Source organism: Labrus mixtus, chromosome 23 (genome assembly GCF_963584025.1).
Source record: "Labrus mixtus chromosome 23, fLabMix1.1, whole genome shotgun sequence".
NCBI classification, from domain to species: Eukaryota; Metazoa; Chordata; class Actinopteri; order Labriformes; family Labridae; genus Labrus; species Labrus mixtus.
Window position 1 is genome coordinate 4459389 of NC_083634.1, and position 23620 is coordinate 4483008.

Sequence of the window (23620 nt, forward strand, 5' to 3'; positions counted from 1 at the left end):
GTTTAAGCCACAATATTTACTCATCTCCCTGTTACATTTTGCCTTCAGTCTGAAGTCACAGAGGCGAAATGGGGGGGCGATGTGATCCTGAGGCGAGACGGTTTCAGCAGAGCCAGCGGGGCAGCACAGCGCTGTATGTGTGCGTGTGCATGTTTGACTGTGTGTGTATGTGGAGCTCCCGCTGTGAAGTGCTTCCACAACGCCAAAACACAATGTGAACTCACAGACTGGGACACCAATATTACGCCATCGTGGAAAACATATGAATGTACAAAGACGTGAAGACCGCTGAGCTTAGCTAGGGCACTTTAGTCTGAAAATGGCTCCTTTGACGCATACTTCCGTAATACCTCTTTATTTTTCATGTGTCATTTATTTATTTTTACCGTGGTTTAACTGGGACTTGTTCACTTTTTTATGAGTCCGAATTCTTTCCAATACTTTATCACATCTTTTGGAGAAGAAATCTTTTAGTTTGTAGAAATGTATACGTATTACATTTCAAATGGATTTGTAAAATTAACAAACAGTAAAGCATTAAAAATAAAAAATACTTAAATGTCCTCACACGTCAAATTAGTTCAGCTGCGCACTTCAAAGAGGCAAAAATCCTTCAGAATTTTTCATACTACATTTGGAAAAACAAAAAACTACAAAAAAAAAAGCTACAATGGAAAAATAGTCCAAAGCTAGAGCTGCAAACTAAATCATCATCAAACATTTAGGCTACACTTATTCTACTTTTACTCATCAATTCTTTCCATGACATCATTTACTGACAATTTTTTAATGTAAAGTTTACATTTTAAGATTTATGAAAAAGGAGTATACCGATGAACCATTCTTTGAGTTGTCAGCAGAAAAAACAGTGTAATATATTTGGATCAGAAAGGCTAAAGCAGTGGATCAACAGAAGAGTAATGTCTGAAAGTAGCACTTAATTCCCTGAAAACACACATTTCCTTTGCTTTGAGAATCCTCTTTTCTTCTGTGATTGTGTGAGACTGACTGAAGCGTAAAGCCTCCTCCTCTAATCTCCGGGCTCCTGAGGGCCACCTACAACAATCAGTGACAGACGCTTTAAATGAAAATGCATCTTTGAAATACGCCATTTGTCATTTTTACAGTGTCGATGCATCATGTGGTGACACTTAATGAGGGACGCACTGAGGAGTAACACTAATGGTTTGCACGGCGCTGCAGCTGCAATCATCATCTGCAGCTGCAGGCCAGCAGGTGGCACCACTGCGCCGTCCTGTGGAGGCTGTTGGCTCAGAGACGCGTCCACGTTGTCCCCACTGTTTGCCTTCGCAGTAGTTCCCCTCCCTCTCTCCCTCCCTCCCTCCCTTACTCTCTCTCTCTCTCGGCGTACAGTATACACCTATCTATCTTCCGCGAGCATCAGCACTCTCTCCATCAGTCTCCGCGATTCGAGCGCTACTACGGCGCAAAGCATGGCATCTCTGCGCCCTGAAAACCCGCTCTCCTCCGCTGCGCACCTCTGCGTCTTTCTGCTGACCGCCTCGGCCTGGATGGCACTGCCGGGACCCGCGCGCTGTGACAGCGGGGCTTTAACCCGGCGCGGCGGGGAGGACCGTACGTTGGACATGGGCGGCGGTGGCGGAGGCTCACCGCCGGGCTTACCGAAGGATGTTGACGAGGGAGCCGCCGGCGCGGAGGGCTCACCCCGCCTCAGGAGAGCGCTGTCCCGGGATAAACAAATGTCTCTGCTAAGCAGTTCGTTCGTGCTCAAAGGGGATGCGACCCACAACCAGGCGATGGTCCACTGGACAGGAGAGAACAGCAGCGTAAGTAGACGATCCCCGTCCCGTCACGACCATCCCCACCTCGCACCTCCTTTTGTCACCTGCCTCCATCCATCACTCCAACCACAGCGCACAGCATCAGAAACTAGTTATTGTTCTCGCAGGAGGCTGCCTGCTCAGAGAGAGGAGGAGGAGGAGGCGCGGGGAGGTTTTTACGCATCCAGGTGGTCCAGCTGCATGCGCGCTGGATGCTGTCATGTTCTTGGCTTTGTTCAAAGATCAGGAGTTTTTTTTTTTCTTTTACCTTTAAATGCACATGGATATTCACCGTGTAGCCTCAGACTGGCATTACATCACACGGTGGCTCAGGTTCACGCAGAGGAACTTCTTAAATAAAAAAAAATCAAATTTCTTTCAACTTTCCTTCATATTTAAAAGCAGTTTCATTAACACAGGCCTCCTTTGACTTCAGTAACCCCTTTTAATAATCAATTAGCGACCCGGGGAAGGTCCTCTGACCCTACTTTGAGCTCCACAATAATAAGCACTCATGTGGTAACCTCCGCGTGTGTGTGTGTTAACATGCAGGAGGAGTCCAAGGATGCGCACAGAGCAGCGCGGCGTGGAGGCGAGGGGGCGCCCACTAAGCAGACAGTGCGTGATTTTTAGTCACACAAAGCCATGACTGAAATATTGATGGAGCCTTTCTTTCTTTTCTTTTCTTCTTTTTTTTTTTTTTTTTTTTGTCCATGAATTTTGCAGCGCCTTGTTTATTCCTGTTTTGGCTGCTCTTGTGAAAGTGGATGGCGCCTGCTTGTTACGCCTTAGCTGTCAGTGTCTGCTGAAGTGGTGGCACTGAAGTAGACTTCAGACAGATGTTGTACCAGTCTCTCACCAAAAAAAAAAAAAAAAATGGGGAGTCCCACTGGGATTGAGCAGCACTGTAAGAGGAGACAAAAATAGAACGTGATATGATGCATCCACTCAAATCATTGTTTTAAGACACTGAATGAAACTCTGTTATAATATTCAAAGGTGTATTTGAGTGACTTTGTTGGAGATTTAAGCTGAAGAAGTGTGCTAACTGTATAAACATGATGGCAATTTGTCCTTAGGGCCAGGTCAAGTGAGCTCAGCCCCACTGTGTAAACAGCAGCAGTCTTTGTGATGGGTATTGACAGAAGCAGGGGGGTGTGCGGCTGTTTGAATGGTGGTGTCTGGTGGGGACATCACTTGCAATCAGAGGCTTTCTGTCAGTGTCACACATTGCTGTTTTTTACTGGCTGTGGCTGCAGGCGGCTCTGGGAGAAAAAGAAACAACATGAGAGAGGAAATAATGTCACCATGTAACAGCCAGCAGACCTATTTCGCTCAGATTCGCCTGAGTTTTTGTGACAAATTGGTTGGTAAATAATGTAAACGGTGACATTCACAGGTATTGCTCGGCTTATTGGTTCATCGACAGAAGTGAGAGATTAAAATCAGAGGCGCTCAGGGCGCTTTGACACAATTGCGGGGTTGAGATGGTCGCAAGAAGATGAGAAAATTGAGGTGATGAAGCGAGAATTATTGTGAATTTGTTAATTCAGAGGAGGGCAGAGGAACCGATCATTTTAACCCAGATTACTTTTACAGCATGTGTTATGGAGCTTGTTTCCAACATGTTGTGAACTTTACAGCTTTAAAGATCCAATCTGTAAGATATCGCCTGAATGAAATGATAAAGTGACCTTACTGTATGATCAGACATTAAGGAAACATGTTATGTTGAAGTGCTGGCTTCTCTAACAACAATGCAGCAGTCAGTATGTCCTCCTTCTAACTTTAGATTCTGGTCCTGAATGATCTGGATTTGTTTGGACCACAGAAGGTAGGTGGTTTTAAGGCCCCCCACACGGCCGTTTTGGACGCTCCTCGGTTTGCCAGTTATCAGGTCAACAGGTGTTGCAGCGATGGAAGCGGGCAAGAGAACTGGTTCAGATAGAAGTGATTGTACCCAACCTTAAAAGCCTCTGCATGTTTCTAATAAGTTCCACGAGCAGAAACGTGCTCAAACTAGGATCAATATTGGAGATGCTTTTGAAAAATGGAGAGAGGTTAGAACACAGAAAGGTTTACAGACCGATGCAGAGCTGGATAAACACTGAAGCTACAGTGTCCACCACATAGCAACCTGTTTCTAGAGAGAAGGGGGCGGGGGGGAGACAGCTCTCTACAATGTTTTGAATTTGGACAAACGCTACGTGTCAGAGTTAGCTTTTGCTCCTTTAAATTTGCTCTTATTTTTTACTTCAAATTATATGTGGATGATGTATTTGTGAAAACATTGAAGCCCAGAGCCTCTGAGTGGCTGTTTCCCATGGCAGCAGATGATTGACATCAGGGCTGGTGTTGCTAGAAATATACTGCAAACATGACATTTATGATACTGTGACACCCCGCCCCCTTTTTAGGCTAGTTGATGTAGCACACTTTAGTTAGGTCGTAGTTTCATATTGCACATAAATTGACACAGAATGGGCGTGATCTAAAAGCTCGAGCTTCAGGACACACTTGATTTCTGATTCATTTACGCGTAACATGTCACACATTCTTCCTTTTAAAAGAGTTCAGGCTTGATCCGTTCAAACTGGCCAAAGTCGATCCTGAAGGACTCTGCACCATAAATCTTAAAGACGTGTGGGATTGTCGTACTTTGGCATTTAGGACCGGACATTTAGGCCGTAAAAAATGACATTCTCCCAGTGGACCCTGGCAAAATGAACTCCTCCTCCTCATCTACACTTTTTTTGGTTTAATTGAGGCAGTGAGTCTGCATGCCTCTTAGCCCCGCGGCTGTGCCAGTCACATGGACTCAGAGTTGGACTCACCTTCAGTTAGCTCGGCGTGGGTTTGCACTCTGAAAGGTCATTTCGACGCAGTCCATCCCAGCCTAATAAACACAGACAAATGGTGCCATTCAATTTCCCCTGAGCTGGCATTTATGAGCGCCGTGCAGATTGATGGGTGAGGAAAATGAATCTCCGCCGCCCCTCTTGTTCCATAATTTCAATTTGGAGTCTTTGATGTTCATAAAGTAAAATGCTGATGAGAGGGTCAACAGCATGGAGGACTTTAGCCGCCAAATATTTCTTAAAGATGGGTAATTTTTCCTGGAAACACAAATTGAACCTTCAGGCTAATCACCACATCATTGCACTCTGACTGTGATATGTGTGTGTCTGTTTTCTGGCTGATTTCTATCGTTTATTTTAGGATGTGAGTGTTTTAACAGGACGATGAATCCTGCTTTCAGCTTCGTAGTGACAAGTGTTGTTATTTAAAACAGCTCTTGTGTACCCTCATGTGTCCCTGAAGCTGTGAAGGCGACAATCACTTTCCTTCGGCATGCCTTGATTGGACGATTTATGTCTTAAGAGCATGAAAGGACTCTCCCTCGGGTGTTTCCAGAAGAGTCCTTGAAGGGCAGAGAAAGGTGCTGCAGTCAGAGCATTTTGAGGATACTTAAGTTAAACAGAGAAAGATGTGCATGTGGAATAAATAAAGTCCAATAATGCAAAGGTTTAAGGTCGCAGCAGCGTTTTGATTGTATTTATGAAACCTGTGAATAAGCAGCGCTGAGAGAACGTCTTAGAAAGTAACTCAAAAGAAAAGAAGGTTTTTTTTTTGTATCACTAGTCGGCTCATTATCCAGAGCATGGTGTGTCTGTAATCAAACATAGTAAAGTCTGTCTCTCATTAAGTAAATATCAAAGAGGCAAAAAGGCAGCAGCTTTGTTTTAACACGGAGCGTCACGATGAAGGAATTCCCTCGTCCCTGTGAGGCTTTTCTCAATCTGAGAATTCAAGGTGGAGACCTGCTTTGAAATGAATTAATTGTGAGAAAGTGGCAAGGTGAAAGCAAATTAAAACGGGCTATACTTCTGGTAAAAGGCATTCATGAACATTTACTCAAGGTACACACACTCTTCAAGTGTTTAGTGTTGCACTGAATTTCATGATTTGCACATGGCGGGTTTTAAGAGAGAATGGTCAGCGGTGAAACAGAAGATGCAAAGAAAAAATTACTTTTGGCCCCAACTTTTGGTCGATTCCAGACAAGCGTGCAAAACCTGCAGTTCCCTGAGTGTCCACTTGAGGCAGAGAATCCCCATGAGGCCTCATATCCAAATATCCATATACAGCAGAATTAAACACATTTACAGTCTGGTTTGAAAAACAGTTTTGGTCTGAATAGCTGATGTTTTTATTGGTATTTTGGTTTTAACTGTACGGGGGGGGGGATTCTTTAAAGTAACTCACTTGTTTTGATTTACATTAAGACCAAGAGTTAGGCTTACATTTGCATAATAAGGGGCATGGTCAAGTTATCTAACAGGTATGTAGGCATGTTGTTGCTGTTTACAAGAAACCAGAAAAGTCAGCACACTCAACGTCCTTTAACGTTTTATTATCTGGGTACCGATCAACATGTTTGAACACAAATCCTCACCAGCGTTGTTGTTGTTGTTGCCGTTCTTGCTGGTTGCAAAAAGGCTCAAAAGCCCGCCTCAGTCTGTTTCTAGATGGTTCCAAAGTGAGTCTGTATTTCCAATATGGCAACCACCATTGTTGGGCTGTGTATCACCTCTTGAGAAACCAACGGGTGACGTCACTGACACGACCTCCATGTTTCATAAAGTCTATGATCCACGTTTTTAAAAGACATTTACCAGAATTAACCATGATGACATCATCAGAGATAAAAGCCTCCCTGGAGCATCATAAAAAAAACCTTTCACAGCTGTTTTCCACAAGATGAGATGCTGAAAAATCAGTTTAAACTAACTAAAAGATTTGATAAAGCCTGACTTTTCCCTCTGAGGTCATCTCAGTTTTTACCGTACTACAGACAGTTATATCATCAGAATTACTTCAAACATCATTTTAAAAAAATCGACTCAGAAGGGATTAAAACATGCAGAGTATGAACAACCGATTTAAAGATTACAGCTCTCAGGACATGCACTGATAGGAGGATTTTATTTATTCTGAAAGAAGGAATGTAGAATCATTATTCAGCGATGTAGAAATAAAAACATGACATCCTGTGACGGGACACACGATAACGACCTTCTGAATAAAGAGAGCCTCCTCTGTTCAAAGGTCTCTTTTGTGGCCGTCTCTCTCTCTGAGTTCTTGACCAGCCTGAGGGGACTCCGAGCTGAGTTCTTCTTCTCTCTATTTCTGTCTCCTCTGTGAAAGTGTGTGTGTGTGTGTGTGTGTGTGTCCTCAATATGTGAGTCTGTATCTGCGAGGAAACAGCCCAAACATTTAATAGTGTTTGTCCATTTCGTGTGTATCGATTGTTTCATGGAAGGACAGATTGCACACTGCACACACACCTTTTTTAAATTTGCAAGTGTGTGTGTGTGTGTGTGTGTGTGTGTGTGTGTGTGTGTGTGTGTGTGTGTGTGTGTGTGTGTGTGTGTGTGTGTGTGTGTGTGTGTGTGTGTGTGTGTGTGTGTGTGTGTGTGTGTGCACTGGAGGTCCCTGCCGGCCTGTCCCACAGTAGCCTAAGTGATTAATGAGCAGCAAAAGGCCTGCTGACAGTCCAAACTCTCGCCCTGTACCCTCAGCCCCACCCAGGGGGAATTGTGGGTAATTCCTCCCACTTCCTGGTTTAAGAGCCCTCCTGGGTGGGAATACATTTGAGAAGAAGAAGAACAATGGAATTATGGACTTATGAATGTTCAAGGACTTAACGCATAAAAAAAAAAAAAAACATGAGAGTGCATCCCTTCATCCACTGCATGGTCCTGGATTAGTTGGTGTGACCTTGATGGAAAGACAACAGCCTGGTATAAAACCCCAAACGGCTTAAGACAACCCCGGTCAAGGTCATGTTACTGACAAAACATGGTCAGCAGTATTAGTCTAAATATTCAGATTACAAGATGACTTTGCATTACTACACAAGAGGGATTTCCAGTCGTGTAGTCACATCATGCTGATGATGTAGCAGTTGTAATAACATGCTTCTTTTCTGCAGTGGTGCGTCTTAACAGGTGGACTTACACAAATATGAGACTAGCTTGAGACTTGAGTATGTGCAATATAATAAAAAATGGACTAAACCTTTGTTATATATTTTTTTTTGTTGAGTACTTACATTACCTCAAATATTTCCAACAGTTACCAAAGCCAGAGAAATCCTTCATTTAATATTTGTAACGGGAAGTGTCTTGTTGTGAGCCGCCATGACAGACACGACATGTTTATCGTTGCCGTGGAAACACTGGATGATACGTCAAACTGCATAAGGAAGCGTGAGCTGTCTCTGTGTGTGCTGCTGTTACAAAAAACATCAAGTAAATTCTACTCGGATACATGAGCTCGTCTGTAAACACATTCTCTTCCTCAGGTCGGTTTCGCCTGATCGTCATGACTACGGTCAACTCAGAGTTCGTTTTCATCGGGGATGGGGAGTAGCAGAGAGAACTCCCATGATTCCCCGCTAGCCTCGACGTCATCTTTTGTTATAGTATTGAATGAGAGCCCCCTGGTGGTGGAATCTACATACTGTGTGTTTTAAATTGATTTAAAACTTCACATTTGTTTCCTGGCATCAGAGAAAGTTGCACAGTATTATCCCCATGGCGACTACTACCAAACACTAGTAGTTTAATAAATGTGTACTTTCTTTTCAAACAATAGTCCCCTAAAAAATTCACAACAACAAAACCTTTGAATTGATCTGAAAAGAAATTCAGTGACAGTAAAGGACGACATATTGTGAGACTGACACTCCAAACACCTGCACCCTTTGTTTTCTCTGTCAGCCTGCACTCCAGCAGCGCTTCACAACATCTATATTGTATTTACTCCCTCGGTGTTTGTATGGGTGGCGGCTGACGCATGTCAAATCACTCAACGCTCCACAAAGCTGGGCGAGAGCATATAGCAACTTAAAGGGGCAGTACGACTTTCACGACCACTTTCATTTAACTAATCGTCATTAGCCGACATCTCAATGTATTTGTCAACACCTTACCTTCTTCTTCTTCCTCTGCCTCTTCTTCTACTCACAGCGATGGCTCGACGGTTCTTTACACTTCATTTCGCTTTCCATTTGTGACGAATATCAGGTGTTACAACCTTTTACCCCTCGTCTCCTCCTCCTCCACACCACCCCCTCCGGTTACACCACCTTCGGATCGCGAGCATCGTATCAGACAATTAGGTCGAAGGATTATCAGCCTGCAGCATACATCTAATCTAAGCGCAGCATTGGTTGAATTTAAATTGAGTATTTAAAGGGAACCGTTGAGTTTTATAATCAGCCTTTGTTTGCATGGGGAATCATGCCTCGTGCAGGTGTGTCTATACACACACACACACACACACATTCGTGCTGTAACAATACATAGCCACGCTCCCTCTCTTTCTTTCCAGTCACACACACACACACACACACACACTATCTAGGTCTCCAGGGTCCTGACTTAATGTGAAAGGCATTCGTTCACGCTTCACATACTGAGCAGACAGTTCATTCGGCCCCTGGTTGTTCTGCGCTGGAAAATTGTTTGCACATGTGAGGGGAGCCTTTCTCGTCATTTATCTTGTCCGTCCTTGTTCATCCTGCTTAAAAAGACACTCCAAACCCCACGCTGTATTTCATCAGGCTCGTTTGCCCGGTTCTCCGCCGTCTCTTTTTAAAATCTGAATCCTGCCCTGACTCTAAATTATAAGGTACAGTACAGTTACAGCCGGCCTGCAAACCAGGACATATTTCTATCTTTCCACAACATCAGGGCTTTTGTCTTCCTCTCAAGGATTAGAATGATTGATGCCTGCCACAGAAGATTTATCACCATTATCTTGAGACAATAATGGAAAGGCATTTGACAGTTAGGGAATTTACATTTTTGAATATGAAAAGTCTCCTGGGATTAAACCACTCCTTCAGCCGCATCCTGTGTGCACTGTGCATTCATTTTATTACTGGTCTAGTCTTTTCTATGAAAATATAACAAAGACAATGGCAGGTCCTGTGTTTAATTCTCTTTTCTTTCCTCTTTTCTGGTCTTGAGTTGAAGCCTGACTTCATGATGCAAATACATATGAAGGCATATGATTGTAGTGACGCGTTATTATATAAAAACATTTCTGGTGCTGAACTGTGAAATGAGCGGTGTTGAATTAAGAATATTAGTAACATAGAAATTAGCAAATGCAAAACAATTGAAAATGTTGCAGGCTTTTTGAAATGAAAAGCTTATTTTCAGCTCGGCTCATGCCGAGAGTGATACTAGCACAGGGTCTGCTAATGTTAGCACCGCTAGCATTTGTGGTTTGACTGAAGGCAGCAGCCTGCTAGCTAGTCCATGATAAAGTCCGGGAGCGGTCTAAGATCACAGATACGTATCTCCATTACTTACTGTTTTCCAATCCCAGAAGACTCTGCTATCCCCCCCACAACAGCCACTGTATGTGACATCGGCTTTTCTGACGAGCTAAAAAGGGCATTTGGCTCAATAGCGACTTTTACTTCATGTTCTGGAATAGCTTTGATGGTACGGGTGAGAATTTATTTCATGTAATAAATTCTAAGCACCAAACAAGTTTGACAAGGTCATCAAGCTCTCCTTACCAAAAAAAATCTGCAAAAAGTAACAGGTTAGTGGAGCTGTCCTTCAAACAAAGAGAAGAGGTCTAATCATGGTCTCAATCAGTAACACCTGTGTGGGTGTACACAGGTGTTACTGATTGTTATTGTAGCATCCCTAGTTATTTAGCAGTGAAGTAGTTCGTCCACCAAAATTTATACACTGACTGTTATCGTGTTTGGGGAAAGTATTTAGGAATTATTTTCAGTCTATCTGTTTTAATGTGTTGGGGTATAATAGCTGCATTTAGTTAGAGCCTCCCACTGATCGCTAATAGAAGACAGCTGTTGAAGCTAGCTTGCTGTAGTTCTCGTCTTCCTCCAGTCTGAACACGATGTTAGCAAAGAGAATAGAATATTCTTCACCTGAAGGTAAGAAGACAATGAACATTGTTTTTATTTACATGCATAGTAATTACCTGTTAACGCTGAGGAGGATGTTCAGGAGGATTTGTATGTCAGGAAAAGAGGTTAAGCTAGCTTTTTAGCTAATTTGTTTTTCATGGCAAGCTAGCATACCTTCTTTGCTGCACAGAAAGGGAGACAACAAGCTGCTTAACATTTTAAGGTAGATGTGCTTTTTATGGGACATTCGTGTCTTTCTATTATGTTCACACAGACATTAAAGTGCAGTTTATATGAACCAACTAATCTACATGAAGCCAACACAAGAAAGGAGAGCAGCTGTCTTTATTTATTCATGCTAACATGCTAACAAACAGAAGCTGTGTTTTTGGCCATATTTTGTAAAAAAAAGAAACTAAAACAGCCTGTCATGACATTTTGAATACATTCAGCACACATGTACTTTCTTTTTATATAACTAGCTGCCCATTGTTGTGACTCCAAATTGACCAAAGCGTCTAACCTCGGTGCAGGAGGAAGCTAGGCTACAAACCTTTCAGAGACAACATGTGAGCCTTCAGTGGGTGAGTGTTTGAGACGTAAAGTATAAGTGAAGTACTAGTTTCATACGTTCATATACGGAAGGAAGGATCATGAGTTTTACATTGAGTGTGTTTATGGACTTGAATATCATGCTTTTGATCAGGTTTTTTAAGTAGCCTATCCAGTTTTGAGTTGGTGCATGTAATCATCATATCCCATTACCCCACAGAAACCGAGACAAGCACTTCCCACGTGTTGACAAATCCGATTTCGCTACCTGGAGAACTTAGAAAGAATACAGGATACTGCGTCATGTATACATCTTATCCCGGTTTCTGACAGCAGACGACTACCTGCACAGGGGCGGTCGAAACTGAGTTTACTCTTAAAGAATTAAATGTAATTGGAAGTTTAGATGGGTGAAAGCATTTAAATGTTGTTTAAGTCTGTGGTGAGCATGCTACAGGATGCCGGTTTCCCAACGCGTACGGTGATGCAAGTAACCAACGTCAGTTTAGTTGCTGGAAATGAGGTGGATATATCTCGATGTCGGCATTTAATAGCGCTAAGCTCGGAGTAAGACACAGTGTTCAAATTTTTCTCAGATTTCAAAATTGCAGCGGTTTATGTTATTATTAGCAGCTGCACTTGTGTGTGCACACAGTAGTTTGAATTATCAGGAGTGATTGAGGAAGTACCTTTTTGGAGGAAATGCCACACAAGCTATTTGCTAGTTCATAATGCTAACTCAGCTAGTCTGTCCTCCATGTTTTCCACGTACTTGTTTTGCTTCGTCCTGTTTGATGCTGGAGACAGAGCTTCTTTAGGTTGTTGACTTTTAATTTTACTGAACGCCAAGACCAGAACAGAACGTAAAGGGAGCAGCGAGTGAGTTCTTTTGTAATTCTCATTTTTTTATTCCAGTTCTGAAAAACATCCTGAGATAGTGAAATCCATTTTAGGTCACATAAGTAAGTAGAATTTCAGGAAATGTATGATATTTAATGAAAACAAGGTGTAAGAAAGTTTTCATATCACAAAAGTTATTCTCGGACTTCATGCTACAATAGAGTCCTGACAGTCCTGACTGTGAGACAAAATGTGCGTATCTGTGTCCAAACTGTTGGCACAGAAACAAAAGCAAGCAAGTCGTCTGAAACATAAAAGCACCGGAGATGATTGAGCTCATCGATAAGATCTTCGGCCAAGTCCTTTCTCTGGTTTGGCCTCAGCGTTGGCATGGGACCACTCTTTGCCACTTGGCGGCAGGTAGCGTTTCCTGTTTTTGTGGGAATGAGACCTTGGTAGGAGAGAACACGGAGCAGTAAGCTACAGTAGTTTTACTGTCTAATTAGTGTTTAGTGACGCCAGGTGGATGCTGAGTGTGTCTTACAGGTCGCTCCGAGGCGGCTGGCAGCATGACTGTCATCTGTTTGTTTCTGTAGCTGTGTGTGCACACGAGGAAAATGTCTTCTCTGCTTCCTGACTCGTCCTCTTTGCTTGGAAATGGTGAAATTCTTAAAGGGAAAATGAGTCAGGGTGTTTCTGTGTATGTCTGTTTGTGATTGTGATGGAGCTGAGGGGTACTGGTTGCCAAGCGACAGCCAAAACAAGAACTTGGCAGCCTGTGGCACCGAAGAAAGCCCCTCATCTGTTTGAACATCCCGGGAATTCTCTAAACTTTCTTTCCTTTGTTACGCTGCAAAAACATCCCCAGCGTGTGTGTATTGTTTTACCAGTCTTGTCCCCCCCCTAAAAACCGAGTTCCCTGATGTTTTTGTGTTCGCCTCGTCTTCTTAAGCTGTGTGGCTGCCGTGGTACAAAGTTCCTGCTCGTGTTGCCCCGGTAACTAACACAGGAATCCGGTTGGGTCTTCCAGTGGTTTGGTTCCTGATCTGAATTCCGAGTGGCCCCCCTCGCCTCGCACTTCTCCCAGGTCCTGCATATTTCATGTTTAACCCTGGCATAAATACGTCAGTCACATTGAGATTGTCAGGTGGAGCAATAAAAGTCGGCTTTTCAGGAACAGAGGAATAAATTAACCTCATTTTTTTGAGTTGACCTTCACGTATTTTTACATTTATTTTACATTTTTCTTTCTCTACTTCTCAACTGATCATTGTCTGTCCTTAGTCGAGCAAGACATCTGTATGACGGCCGGCAAGAACACCTTGAACCTACCTCGACGGTCTACAGGGGGCGGCAGTAGCTCAGTCTGGAGGGTCGCCGGCTCAAGTCCCGGTGCGCACCATAATATGGAAGTTGTTGTGGTAGCTGGAGAGGTGCAAGGGCACTTCCTGAGCACTGTCGAGGCGCCCTTGAGCAAGGCACTGAACCCCCAACTTTTCTTATGTGCTCCCTGCGTAGCAGTGTGTCCCTAAAAATAACCAGAGTGTAAACCAGAATTTTCCTCAGGGATTTAAAAAGGATGTAAAAATCATCATATCTGACTTCCTGACGGTGTTTCCTCCTCTCTGATGAACGTCGCTTTGGACAGAAGCGTCTGCTGAATGCATTGAGAGAGATTAGAGATTTATCACAAGTCTGTTTCTAGTTCTTTGTACATATGACAAATGTTTGGGTGTAAACAGGATTTTTCATAAAGTTTCTTTAGCTGCAGATTCAACCTGAAAACAACTTGGGGATGACAATAACATATGCACATACATACAGGCTTGATGCTTTGGCTCTGTGAAGGCTTTGTATGTGTTGTGTGTGTGTGTGTGTGAGGGGGTGGGTGGTGTGAAATGTGTTCTTGCTTGCCTGCAGCTACTATAGGAGCAGTGGGAAAGCTCTGCTTATGGAGTCCGCTCGGAGAGTTGTGAAATACGGCCCAGCGGGGGTTTCTCCACTATTTCACCTTCACAGGAACACATTTACAGATTGGATCTTCTCCCCCCACCTCGCCGCTAAGCCGTCCCCACTTTCTATCAAGACTCCCCCCTCATCCGAACCCCGCCTCTCACCGGGGACCTCGTTTTTTTTTTCTCCACTTTCCGTCATAAGCCAATTGCACAACAACAGCATGACGCCTTCCACACAAGGCAGGTGTCCGCGTCGAGAAATAGATCCAGATTGTGTGTGTCCTTGACTGTCTGAGGCAGAAACAAAAACACACAGTAAACACATAAAGCCATAGTACAACATGTTATTTATGTATATGTCAAGGAAATATTTAAGGATGATATTAGATTTCTACATATTTATGTAGAATCTGTAAATAGATATTAAACTGCACGTAACAATGACATCATCAAAGAACGTGCAACATGAGGGGAAATTTGAAAGCCCTTTATTACTGATGCAAAAACAAAAAATGCTCCGGTGATTATAGTTCTACTTTGGGATCCATTTAAACAGGATTTTACTCATCACAATCTACGTCAGATACTTGGCAGGAAGTCTGTTTTCAAAGGGTTAAAAGTTATTTTTACCATGTTGAAGGTTCTGCATAAATCCACTTCATAAGGGTACAAGTGGTCAAAAAGCTTCAGCAACACTTGTAGTATGGAGACGTGTTTCGGCAAATAAAAACTACAAATCCCACTGTTGCATCCAACAAAGTGCTCAGTGGATGAAAAGTATAGCAGCAACTTAAGTTAGGAGAACATCAAATCGACTGGAGAGACAGCACACAGTGTGTACGAGTCTGTATAGCAGTCTGAGTTTCTGCTGGTCCTGGGTCAGAAAGCAGTCCTAAAGCAGCATTTTCTTTAAACAGAAATCAGAACCGAAATATTCCAACCAATCAGATTGATTTACTGAATAATTTTACAGTTTGGACCTCAGATGTGACAGAAGAAAGAGAAAGAACAAAACATAGGTTGATGATTAAAAAGACCTTAATGGGAGGCTATAGTCCTCCAAGCGGGATGCCTGGGTTTAACTCTAACCTGTGGCTTCTTTACTGCATGTCATTCCCCCACTCTCTCTCTCTCATTTCTAAATCTATCCACTGTCTTGTGTCTAAATAGGCACTTTTAATAACAACTTTTTAAAAAGCCCATTCAAGGCTTTTTGACACAATTCTTTACCAATTCCTTAGAACGCCTCTTTTCCTGACCCTCCAGTTGAGAACCCCCTGATTCAGAGAATCCTGTTTTTTTTAAAAAGCTGGAGTTATTTTATGTTCCCAGCTGGCTGCATGACTTTAAGTTTGTCTTGGAGAAAAATTAAACTGTCCTGTCTGCAGTTCAAAGGCGACTCTGCCACTTAACTTTCACCAGGAGTGACGCGCTCAGTCGCTGTGCCAACATCACACACACACACACACACACACACACACACACAAGGCTGACTGAAAGCAGTAAAACAATAATTAGCATGTGTTGACGGACGTGAAGCTTGCCAGTAATAATTCTTGTCCTTAGAAAAAAAAAGTTGTGACTCATGTTGATAGCAATTAGAGCTCCGGTGTGTCAGGGGAGCGAGTGACGACGCGGGTGAGTGTGTGGGAGGAAAGAAAATGAAAGAAGGGAGGAGAGAGAGAATAAGCAATGACTCTACACGAGGCCTCTTTCATCTAAACTCTGCATCTTCACTCGGGTGGTTTTTAACAAATGAACTGTCGGAAACAGCCGTTGTTTTACATGGAAAAGACGAGGCCGTGCGCTGTGATGAAACATACTCTGATACCTCCATTTCTCCCTCTCTCTCTATGTCTCTCTGTGTCTCTCGCCCTCTGTATCTGGTTTGCGTTAGCTTTTATTGAAAGGAGACGTGTGCCTGCGAGAATAAAGATGCAAAGCAGCGGCAAATTGAATTATTGTTTGGAGTGCTGCTTGTCACAGCGATGGCGTCAGGTGATTTCAGTCTTCTGCAGCAGAACGGGAGAGACTTACAAAGACGAGGCGTCAGTCAGAGGGAGGCTAAAAATAGACTTGAAGACAAAGTAAAGGTGTAATTATGTGGCTTTTAATATGCACGTTAGGAATGTGAGCTGTTCAGGTAGAGATGTTTTTTTTCATCTTTAAAGATAAGGCGGCTTCAGGCTCACAGAAGTCGGTAAAATGAGATGCGATTACATTTGTAAAACTTTCTTTATAACTTGAAGATTATGGAAAATCTGAAATGCAAATACGAGATTAAAAGAAAGAACTGAGAGCGATGTAGCACATAAACCAGGATGATGTTTAGGAGAAGCTTTATGCATATATTTAGAATGGAAAGAATGAAGACAAAAGTTAGAAAGGTGTAAGGAAATGAGTTTTGCATCTTAGCTGAGGCAATATTTAAAGCTTTGCAGCAATAATCAGAGGAAAACTTTAAACCTCATGATGGTGCTGGTTGAAAATTTATGAGATAATGGAATTTATTCTCAGGGCGCCATTCAAAATCCTCATCAAATTTCCTTGCCAAAGGTACTCTTAAGCATGTGCATAAGATTTCATTTTCTTTCCTTACTTGTAAACCCATCAGGAGCAATATTAGACGCCCAGAGCTTCTGCTTAAGCAGCCCAGCATTTTGAGTCAGTAGAGAGGCCAATGAAGTCCACACAGGATTTTGGGCGGGCTGAAAGATGGCCCAAAAAGAAAGCATGACCGGTGAATATGACGGACGTGGACATAGCAGTAGAGCAGATAAAGCTTGTCAAAATCCAGGGTGAACGTTGTGTTGGCTTTCATGTGAAGACTCAGAGTTTATCTGCTTTCTTTTGGACAGGCAGGTTCCAAACACAGGTAGTTAGCTTGTGCTAGTGTGTGTTAGCTTCCAGTGTACAAGCGGTAAACGTACACACTACATCCTTCAGTGAGTTTGAGCACTGAGCATTGATTTAAGCACACCCTGATGTGTTCCCCCTTACTTAACCAAAAAGCTTCATTGCCAACTTGAGTTCACCAAATGGACTTTGTCAAGTAGAACAAACCCACTCTAATGTGGTGATCTTTATAGATTTATGCTCACAAAATTGTGCTGAAGCTTTTGTAGAATATCATAGAAAAGCTTGCAAGTAAATACAAATCATCCATATGGCAATATTACTCGCTAATAACAACAGAAAAAACATTGTTGAGAGAACGCGTTACCTAAGTGGTCCACTGGAAAACGAGCATTGACTAGAAAGGGCGTGATCAGCTCGGGAGTGTGTGGTGTGGACTGAACTCGGCACACATGGATCCTGTGGCAGTTACTGAGGCAGTGTGACCATTAGCTTATGGTGGCTAATGTTAGCTTTCCTTAGCTTTTCCTACCACGGTAACTGTCCTGTGATTGTCCAAACCACTACAACAATCACATACACTCAGTCACACTTTATAGCCTCCTCCTCTCCCCGGCTCACTGTTCACGCCCCTGTGACTTCTCAAGTGTTTGTTGGTGGTCATACTTCAGAAAAGTCATTCTGCCAAAAAGCTTCTCCTCCTGCTTCTGCCCGTCCCCCGGACGAAAGAGTCATTTGATCCCTCAGTCTCCTCTGTCTCTGAACCGGAGTGTTTGTTTTTTTCCCCCTATACTGATAAAGAAGGAGAAAAGTGGGGGGGTGAAGGAGTGTAGGAGCCTCTTTGGAATAACGTCGTGTGTAAACACAGGCAGTACATCACTCAGGTAATGAGATTCTCCGCTCATAGAGAAAGCTCCTCTGCACCTGAGGAGGACAAACAAACCCGCTCTTCCATACGCTCCCTCTCATGCGCACACACACTCTTTCACACTCTTTCTTCCCTCCCTCCCTCCCCTCTGTGAATTTGGACAGGCTGTTTGTATGCAAATACGTCGCTTGGATGACGCTCATTGGAGAGAGCCCAGCAGAGGTTTAGAGCTTGCGTGCTGAGGGGAACAAAACTCCAGCAGGGCAACAGAGGCCAGCAAAGACGGAGCATGTTTTTTTTTTTTAATTGATTGTGCGTTTGGAACAACAGGCCCGACTGGTTCTCTCTTTCTGTGGTTAATCCCCTTTTTCATTATCATCCTTTTCTTTTCATTCTCCTCTGGAAAAACAGCTTAACGCCAAACACAGTGCAAAAACACTCGCCCATTTCCGGAATGTACCGTTTCCCTTTTCTTTCTCTGGGAAGGATCTGAAAAAGCTGCTCTCGCTAAGAAGCCTGTGTTGTTAGGTGGGATGATCGTGCATCATTGTCGAACATGGCCGAGTCAAGGTCTTTGTGATGTCATGCACGCAGATGTTTACAGTTTGATGAATACACACAGCCCAACCTACTTTGTGTATCACCCTGATTGGTTTATTTCTGCTTCAACAGCCATCTTGTTGTGCATTATCCATTCCATACCATCCTGAGCAGGTACATTACCTCTTGCATAATCAACACTTGGAGTCAAACGTAGCCTGTTTTGGTTCCAGACTTTAGATCAGACTTTGGACGTTTCATTTGACCTGCTAATAATTGATTTGATTTGTGAACCTTCAATACGTTTTGTTGTGTGTAAAGAGAGGACTCGAGAACTTGAGTGCATATTCTATTTGTTGTGAAATATGTACTCAACAGTCTCTTTATTGTTTGGTGTGTGTCCTCATTAAACGTCATGCCAGCCGTGCATAAGTCAGTGCCACAATTAGACCACCAAGTCCACCTCCGCTACTGCACACTTCTCTCTGTTTAACTTGCTTTTGTTGAGGAAATATGTTGAATCTTGACTTAACACAGGACAAAGATTCAGGAGTTAAAGATACTTATATAAGACTTGTGAGGAGAAATGTGATACAGTGTCTTGCCAAGCCAGTTCTGTCAGACCGTCCCATAAGGCCTCGTATTTATCCAGAAGATGAGGCTAAAGTCAGGGAGGGACATGTTACCCTACCTACTCTACCGAAAACTAAAATGTGACGTTTAAGATCAGGATTGGGAATCTTTGGGTGTCTCATGACTCGATTCAGAATCGACTCTTGATTCAGAACGATTCTGGATTCATTGATTCATTGATCCATGGATTCAAAGTCTATTTATGAATTAGTACATACTTTCTTGTTGTTCTATTTGGTATTTAAATCTCCTGTTTTACATAAATCGATTTTTCCCCCATCTCTATTTAAGGTAATGGATAAGATTAAGATAAGATAAGATCTGCTCCTGATGATTTTCCCAGGTCGGTGTTGTGGTTGCTGGCTGAAGCAATCTCCTCATTGTATTACCAAGCTTCCTTTGGTTCATAAATAATTTGGACCCCAAAATATGTGAAAATAGGGTCAATGCCTGAACAGAAGACCTTTGGAAGTAAAGAGTCTGATGCTCTCAAAGAAGCCATTAATTCTGGATTTTTTGCAGCATGTCGTCCTATGCACAAAAGTCTGCAAAGCAGCTTTTTGAATGACATCATCCGTAAGATATTTGGTCACTGTCGGACCTGACCTTGTTTCTGTACCCAGAGGCCTGAGTCACAGTAAAGTACGGCTCAGTCTGAGTGGCATCAGAACAGGAAGTTCTTAAGTACACATCTGATGACGGCTGTATCCTTGGTGATGAAACCAGACACTGTATCTGTCTTTGATGCCTATATATATGTGTGTGTGTGTGTTGCCGTTTCACCGTGTCCGTCCCTGTTAGTCCCATTCCAGTGGCCCATGGAAAGAGGACATTCTTTTCTGCAGCGTTACGGCCTTGTTAAACCCTTTCCCCCTGGCCTTCTCTCCTGTTAAACCTCATCTCTCTCACAGCCAATTCCTCTGCCCCGTTCCTCCTTCTCCAGTGAAAAGCAGTCACTCACCGTGCATTCAGAAGGAAAGGAACACGATGTCTGATTGGTCTACATTAACTCTTTCAGGCTACTTTTTCGATTCAGTGTGTTTGCGTACTTCATCTCAGCATAGGTTAAGCGGCTCTGTTGGGGTTTTGATTGTCAAAATGGAAAAGATAAAGTGAACTTTTTCCCCCCCTTTTCTCTCCCTAATAAATCCTTTGACTGGAACTGGCCTCCAACATGGCTGCCTCTTGCCAAAAAGCTGCCCTTATTTCCCAGTCAGCTGCCGCCACCGGCCCCACTCTCAGCATGTTTTGACACACTGTGGGGAGTATGTGTGTTGAAGAAGAAAGGGGTGTTATGGTTCTGGCTTGTGTCTCTCTCCACATCCGTCACAATGGCTGCCAAAATCCCCATGACCTCATTCTCATTAGCACTGCTTCAGCTGCAAAAGAGCGAGGCTGTGGCTCATCGGCGAGAATGGACGACGCTCGCTGCATTTTTAAAAAGGGGTTAGGGGTTTGGAGATTGTTGCTCGCCTCCGGAAAGCGTGCGCACAAAGTCTGCTCGTGTGTAAACATGACGGTGGATAATTATGCGAGCAGGTCTGTCGTCTTAGCGTGAGCCACAGGACTCCTCTAAGGTCTCCAGAATTAATTAGCTGCGGACGCTTTCATGGAATTTGAGAACTGGTGCACCTTGGAGAAATGCAGTTGTGTGGAATGTTTTCCTCGTATTAATTAACAAGTCGTGGCTCAAGGCTGACAGCGGGGATGTTGAGTCAAGGTTTGCAAACAAACAACCTTAACTGGCAAATAAGTTTGGAGAAAATCACGCTTTCCATTTTGACTTCCAGACAATTCTTTTTTGAATTCAACCATTCCTAAAACCTGATGCCTTTCAGAAACCACATGAGACCGTCCTCAGAACGCTGATTCAACAGGTGTGTCTCTTTATGTTTCACCTGTTGGCTACAGTCTTGTCTTGTGGATTCATTCTGTTCTCAGGTTGTTCATCCATTCATCCCTGAATATAGAAGTCTTCTTCCTCTTCAGATTTGCCACACATATGCATTTAGACTCGTTAATTAACTGAGTGACTTTTGGCGCTAAGAGAGTGCTCCGATTGAAGTCCCATGCTTTATTATTATGATCTTTATTTGAATGTAAAACATCAGCTTTATAAATTTCATACCGTGCCCGAGCCCAGACCCTCTCCCCCGCTGGTCTGTGTTCACATTGGTAACATCGTTCCTTACCCGAGTACACTATGTACCCACTCCGATACAGCAGGTGGCAGTATGCACACAGTTTGATTGAAAAATCCGCTGTAAAAGCAGAAAGAAGAAGAAGCAACCATGGCAACCACTCGCAGGCTGAGTCCATCCTGCTTACTGTGGATGTTTTTGTTATTTTCTGCGACACCAACGACGACCCTCTCCGTTTTTGAAGCGACAGAAGCCGTTTAGAATGACGTCATATAGCGGTCCACTTCCGTTGTTGAGTACGGTTGCGTTCAGATCTCCCGAGGACCGTACTCGAGTACACATGAATCGTGCCTGAGACCACCTCTTCAAGCGGACTGTGTTCACGCTGATCAAATGAACTGGACTTTGGGGTCTAGTGTACTCAGATCCGGGGCCTTAATCCCTAGTGTGAAACCACCCTGAGAGACGCCTGCTTGCTTGAGATGTTTAATTTTTCGGGTAATGCATCTTTAAAATATCTCTTATAAACAAATATTTTGCCTTCTCATAAAGCTTCCCCATCATTCTGCTGGAAACACTGATGGATGTAAACTTGAACTCGACTGCTTGGTGAAAGCACAGAACTGAGAGGCTGTAATTTGAGTTTCTTATCCCTTTTTGGAATTACTAAATTACAGCCAAAAACCTTCTTACAGTATGTGCGTGTTTCTAACCTTAGGAGACTGTAAAGATGAAAAAGAAAATCATCAGGGCTGCTGCCAGGGAGAGAGGAGATAAAATGGCAAAATGAAGGATGATGAAAAGGTTCCCCTCTTGAAAATCCCACCCAGAGAGGGGATTATCTCTCTGGAAATATCTTCATCTTCAAGCCTCCTCTGTTTCTATCTTTGTCTCTTTCTGCGTTGTGGTGGTGGTGGGGGGGTTAGGGGGTCGGGATATCTGTATTTCCCATCGCTCTCGTCTTGATTTTACGCTCCATCACGAGAAGCCTTACCTTGGGGGCGAGATCCATCTTGACAGGAAGTGGGATCAGACCCTCTCCTGAACTCCCAGCGTGCATCGCTTCAACCTGAACTTCAACCCCCTGCCATATGCCAAGTCTGCTTTGTTAACCACGGGCGGCATCATCTGCGTATTCAGGCCATCACCGCTGGGAAGAGTACTGTTAACACAAGGTGGGAAAATAAGCAACGCACTGTGGGGAATTAGGGAGGGAACGACCTTATTATGCCGGTGACGCTTGCTGCGTGAAATGCTGATTGGCTTCAATTAGCCTGTTGGCACCTGCACAACATGTGTGTCCCAATGGTGCCACCTCCATTAGTGCCATGATGATTCCTTATCTGTGTGTTATTACCATGAGATATGGGGAGGGGAAGCTGGATGTTAATGATGCTGAAGTGGCTGTACACCTGTGTCCATTTCATGTTACTCTATGATAGACATGGGGGGTTGGAGAAAGGCAAAAAATCACAACTTTTTGCGTTTAATAGTGCTGCTAGTTTGAAGAGTGACCTGACATAACCAAGGCCTGATGAAACCAGACAGATACGTTGTAAATATTGAGAAAAAAAATGATTATTTACACTAGCTAAAGTTGTAGATCCTGCATTTTTATAGTCTGTATTTTTGATTTTTGAAACTAAAGTTTATGAAAAACCACAAAATATTAGGAATCAATCAATCTTTATTTGCATAGCGCCAATTCATAACAAATGTTATATCGAGGTGCTTTACAAAAAGCAGGTAAAAGACCTTACGATTTGTTATGTTGCAAAAGAAAGATGGGATAGGGGGAGATGGGAGAAGATGCAGGAAGAAGGATCAGAACAAACAGAGAGGAGGGGGGATCCATAGCAGCAGGCCGGGATGCACAAATGCATCGGTTTAACATCAGCGTCGGCCAATATTGACGGCCATTGGCACTATGGTATTTTTGTTAGTGTAAACTTCATCCTTTTTATTTCAAACATGCTGTTGGTTATGTGCTGAAACGTTGCTTATCTGCTTCAATTTTTAAACATGTTCAAAATAAAGATATCAAACTATGAGACGGATTTATTATTCAGTCCCAGGATGCATGATGTTATGATGCAGAGAAGGGGGTAAACAGCTGCATCAAATCCCTGTTACTGACTGCAGTACAGGTTGGGGTTCAGAAAACATCTGTATTTCAGGACGTCGGAGCGGAGCAGGAAGCCTCCCTGTTGGCACCAGCAGCTCAGAACGAGTTAATCTGTACAGTAGCATTGACATGCAGATGAATCTCCCCACACAGCACAGGGACGGGTTGAACAGATAAGTCAGGGCTGCATCGCTCCAGTGTGGACTGGAAATACTCATACCGTAACTATTTTTCCCAACACAGACCCCGCCTCACATTCCTATATATTTTCACTCTGCTCCGACCTCCATTGTAAAAGACGTCCTCCGCTTGCTTTTTCAATTTGAGACACAATTCGCCGGGCGAGATA

At 43.3% G+C, this 23620-nt stretch overlaps 1 protein-coding gene across 3 annotated transcripts in view; it reads left to right on the plus strand.

Moving 5' to 3' along the window:
• Positions 1–1332: 1332 nt before the first annotated feature.
• sorcs2 (sortilin-related VPS10 domain containing receptor 2) overlaps positions 1333–23620 on the plus strand; it is a 305919-nt gene continuing 283631 nt past the window's right edge. For all 3 annotated transcript variants that reach the window (XM_061030706.1, XM_061030707.1, XM_061030708.1), the window contains exon 1: positions 1333–1808. In XM_061030706.1, the coding sequence (XP_060886689.1) occupies positions 1455–1808 (354 nt within the window). In that variant the 5' untranslated portion in view covers positions 1333–1454. The remainder of the gene's footprint in view (positions 1809–23620) is intronic.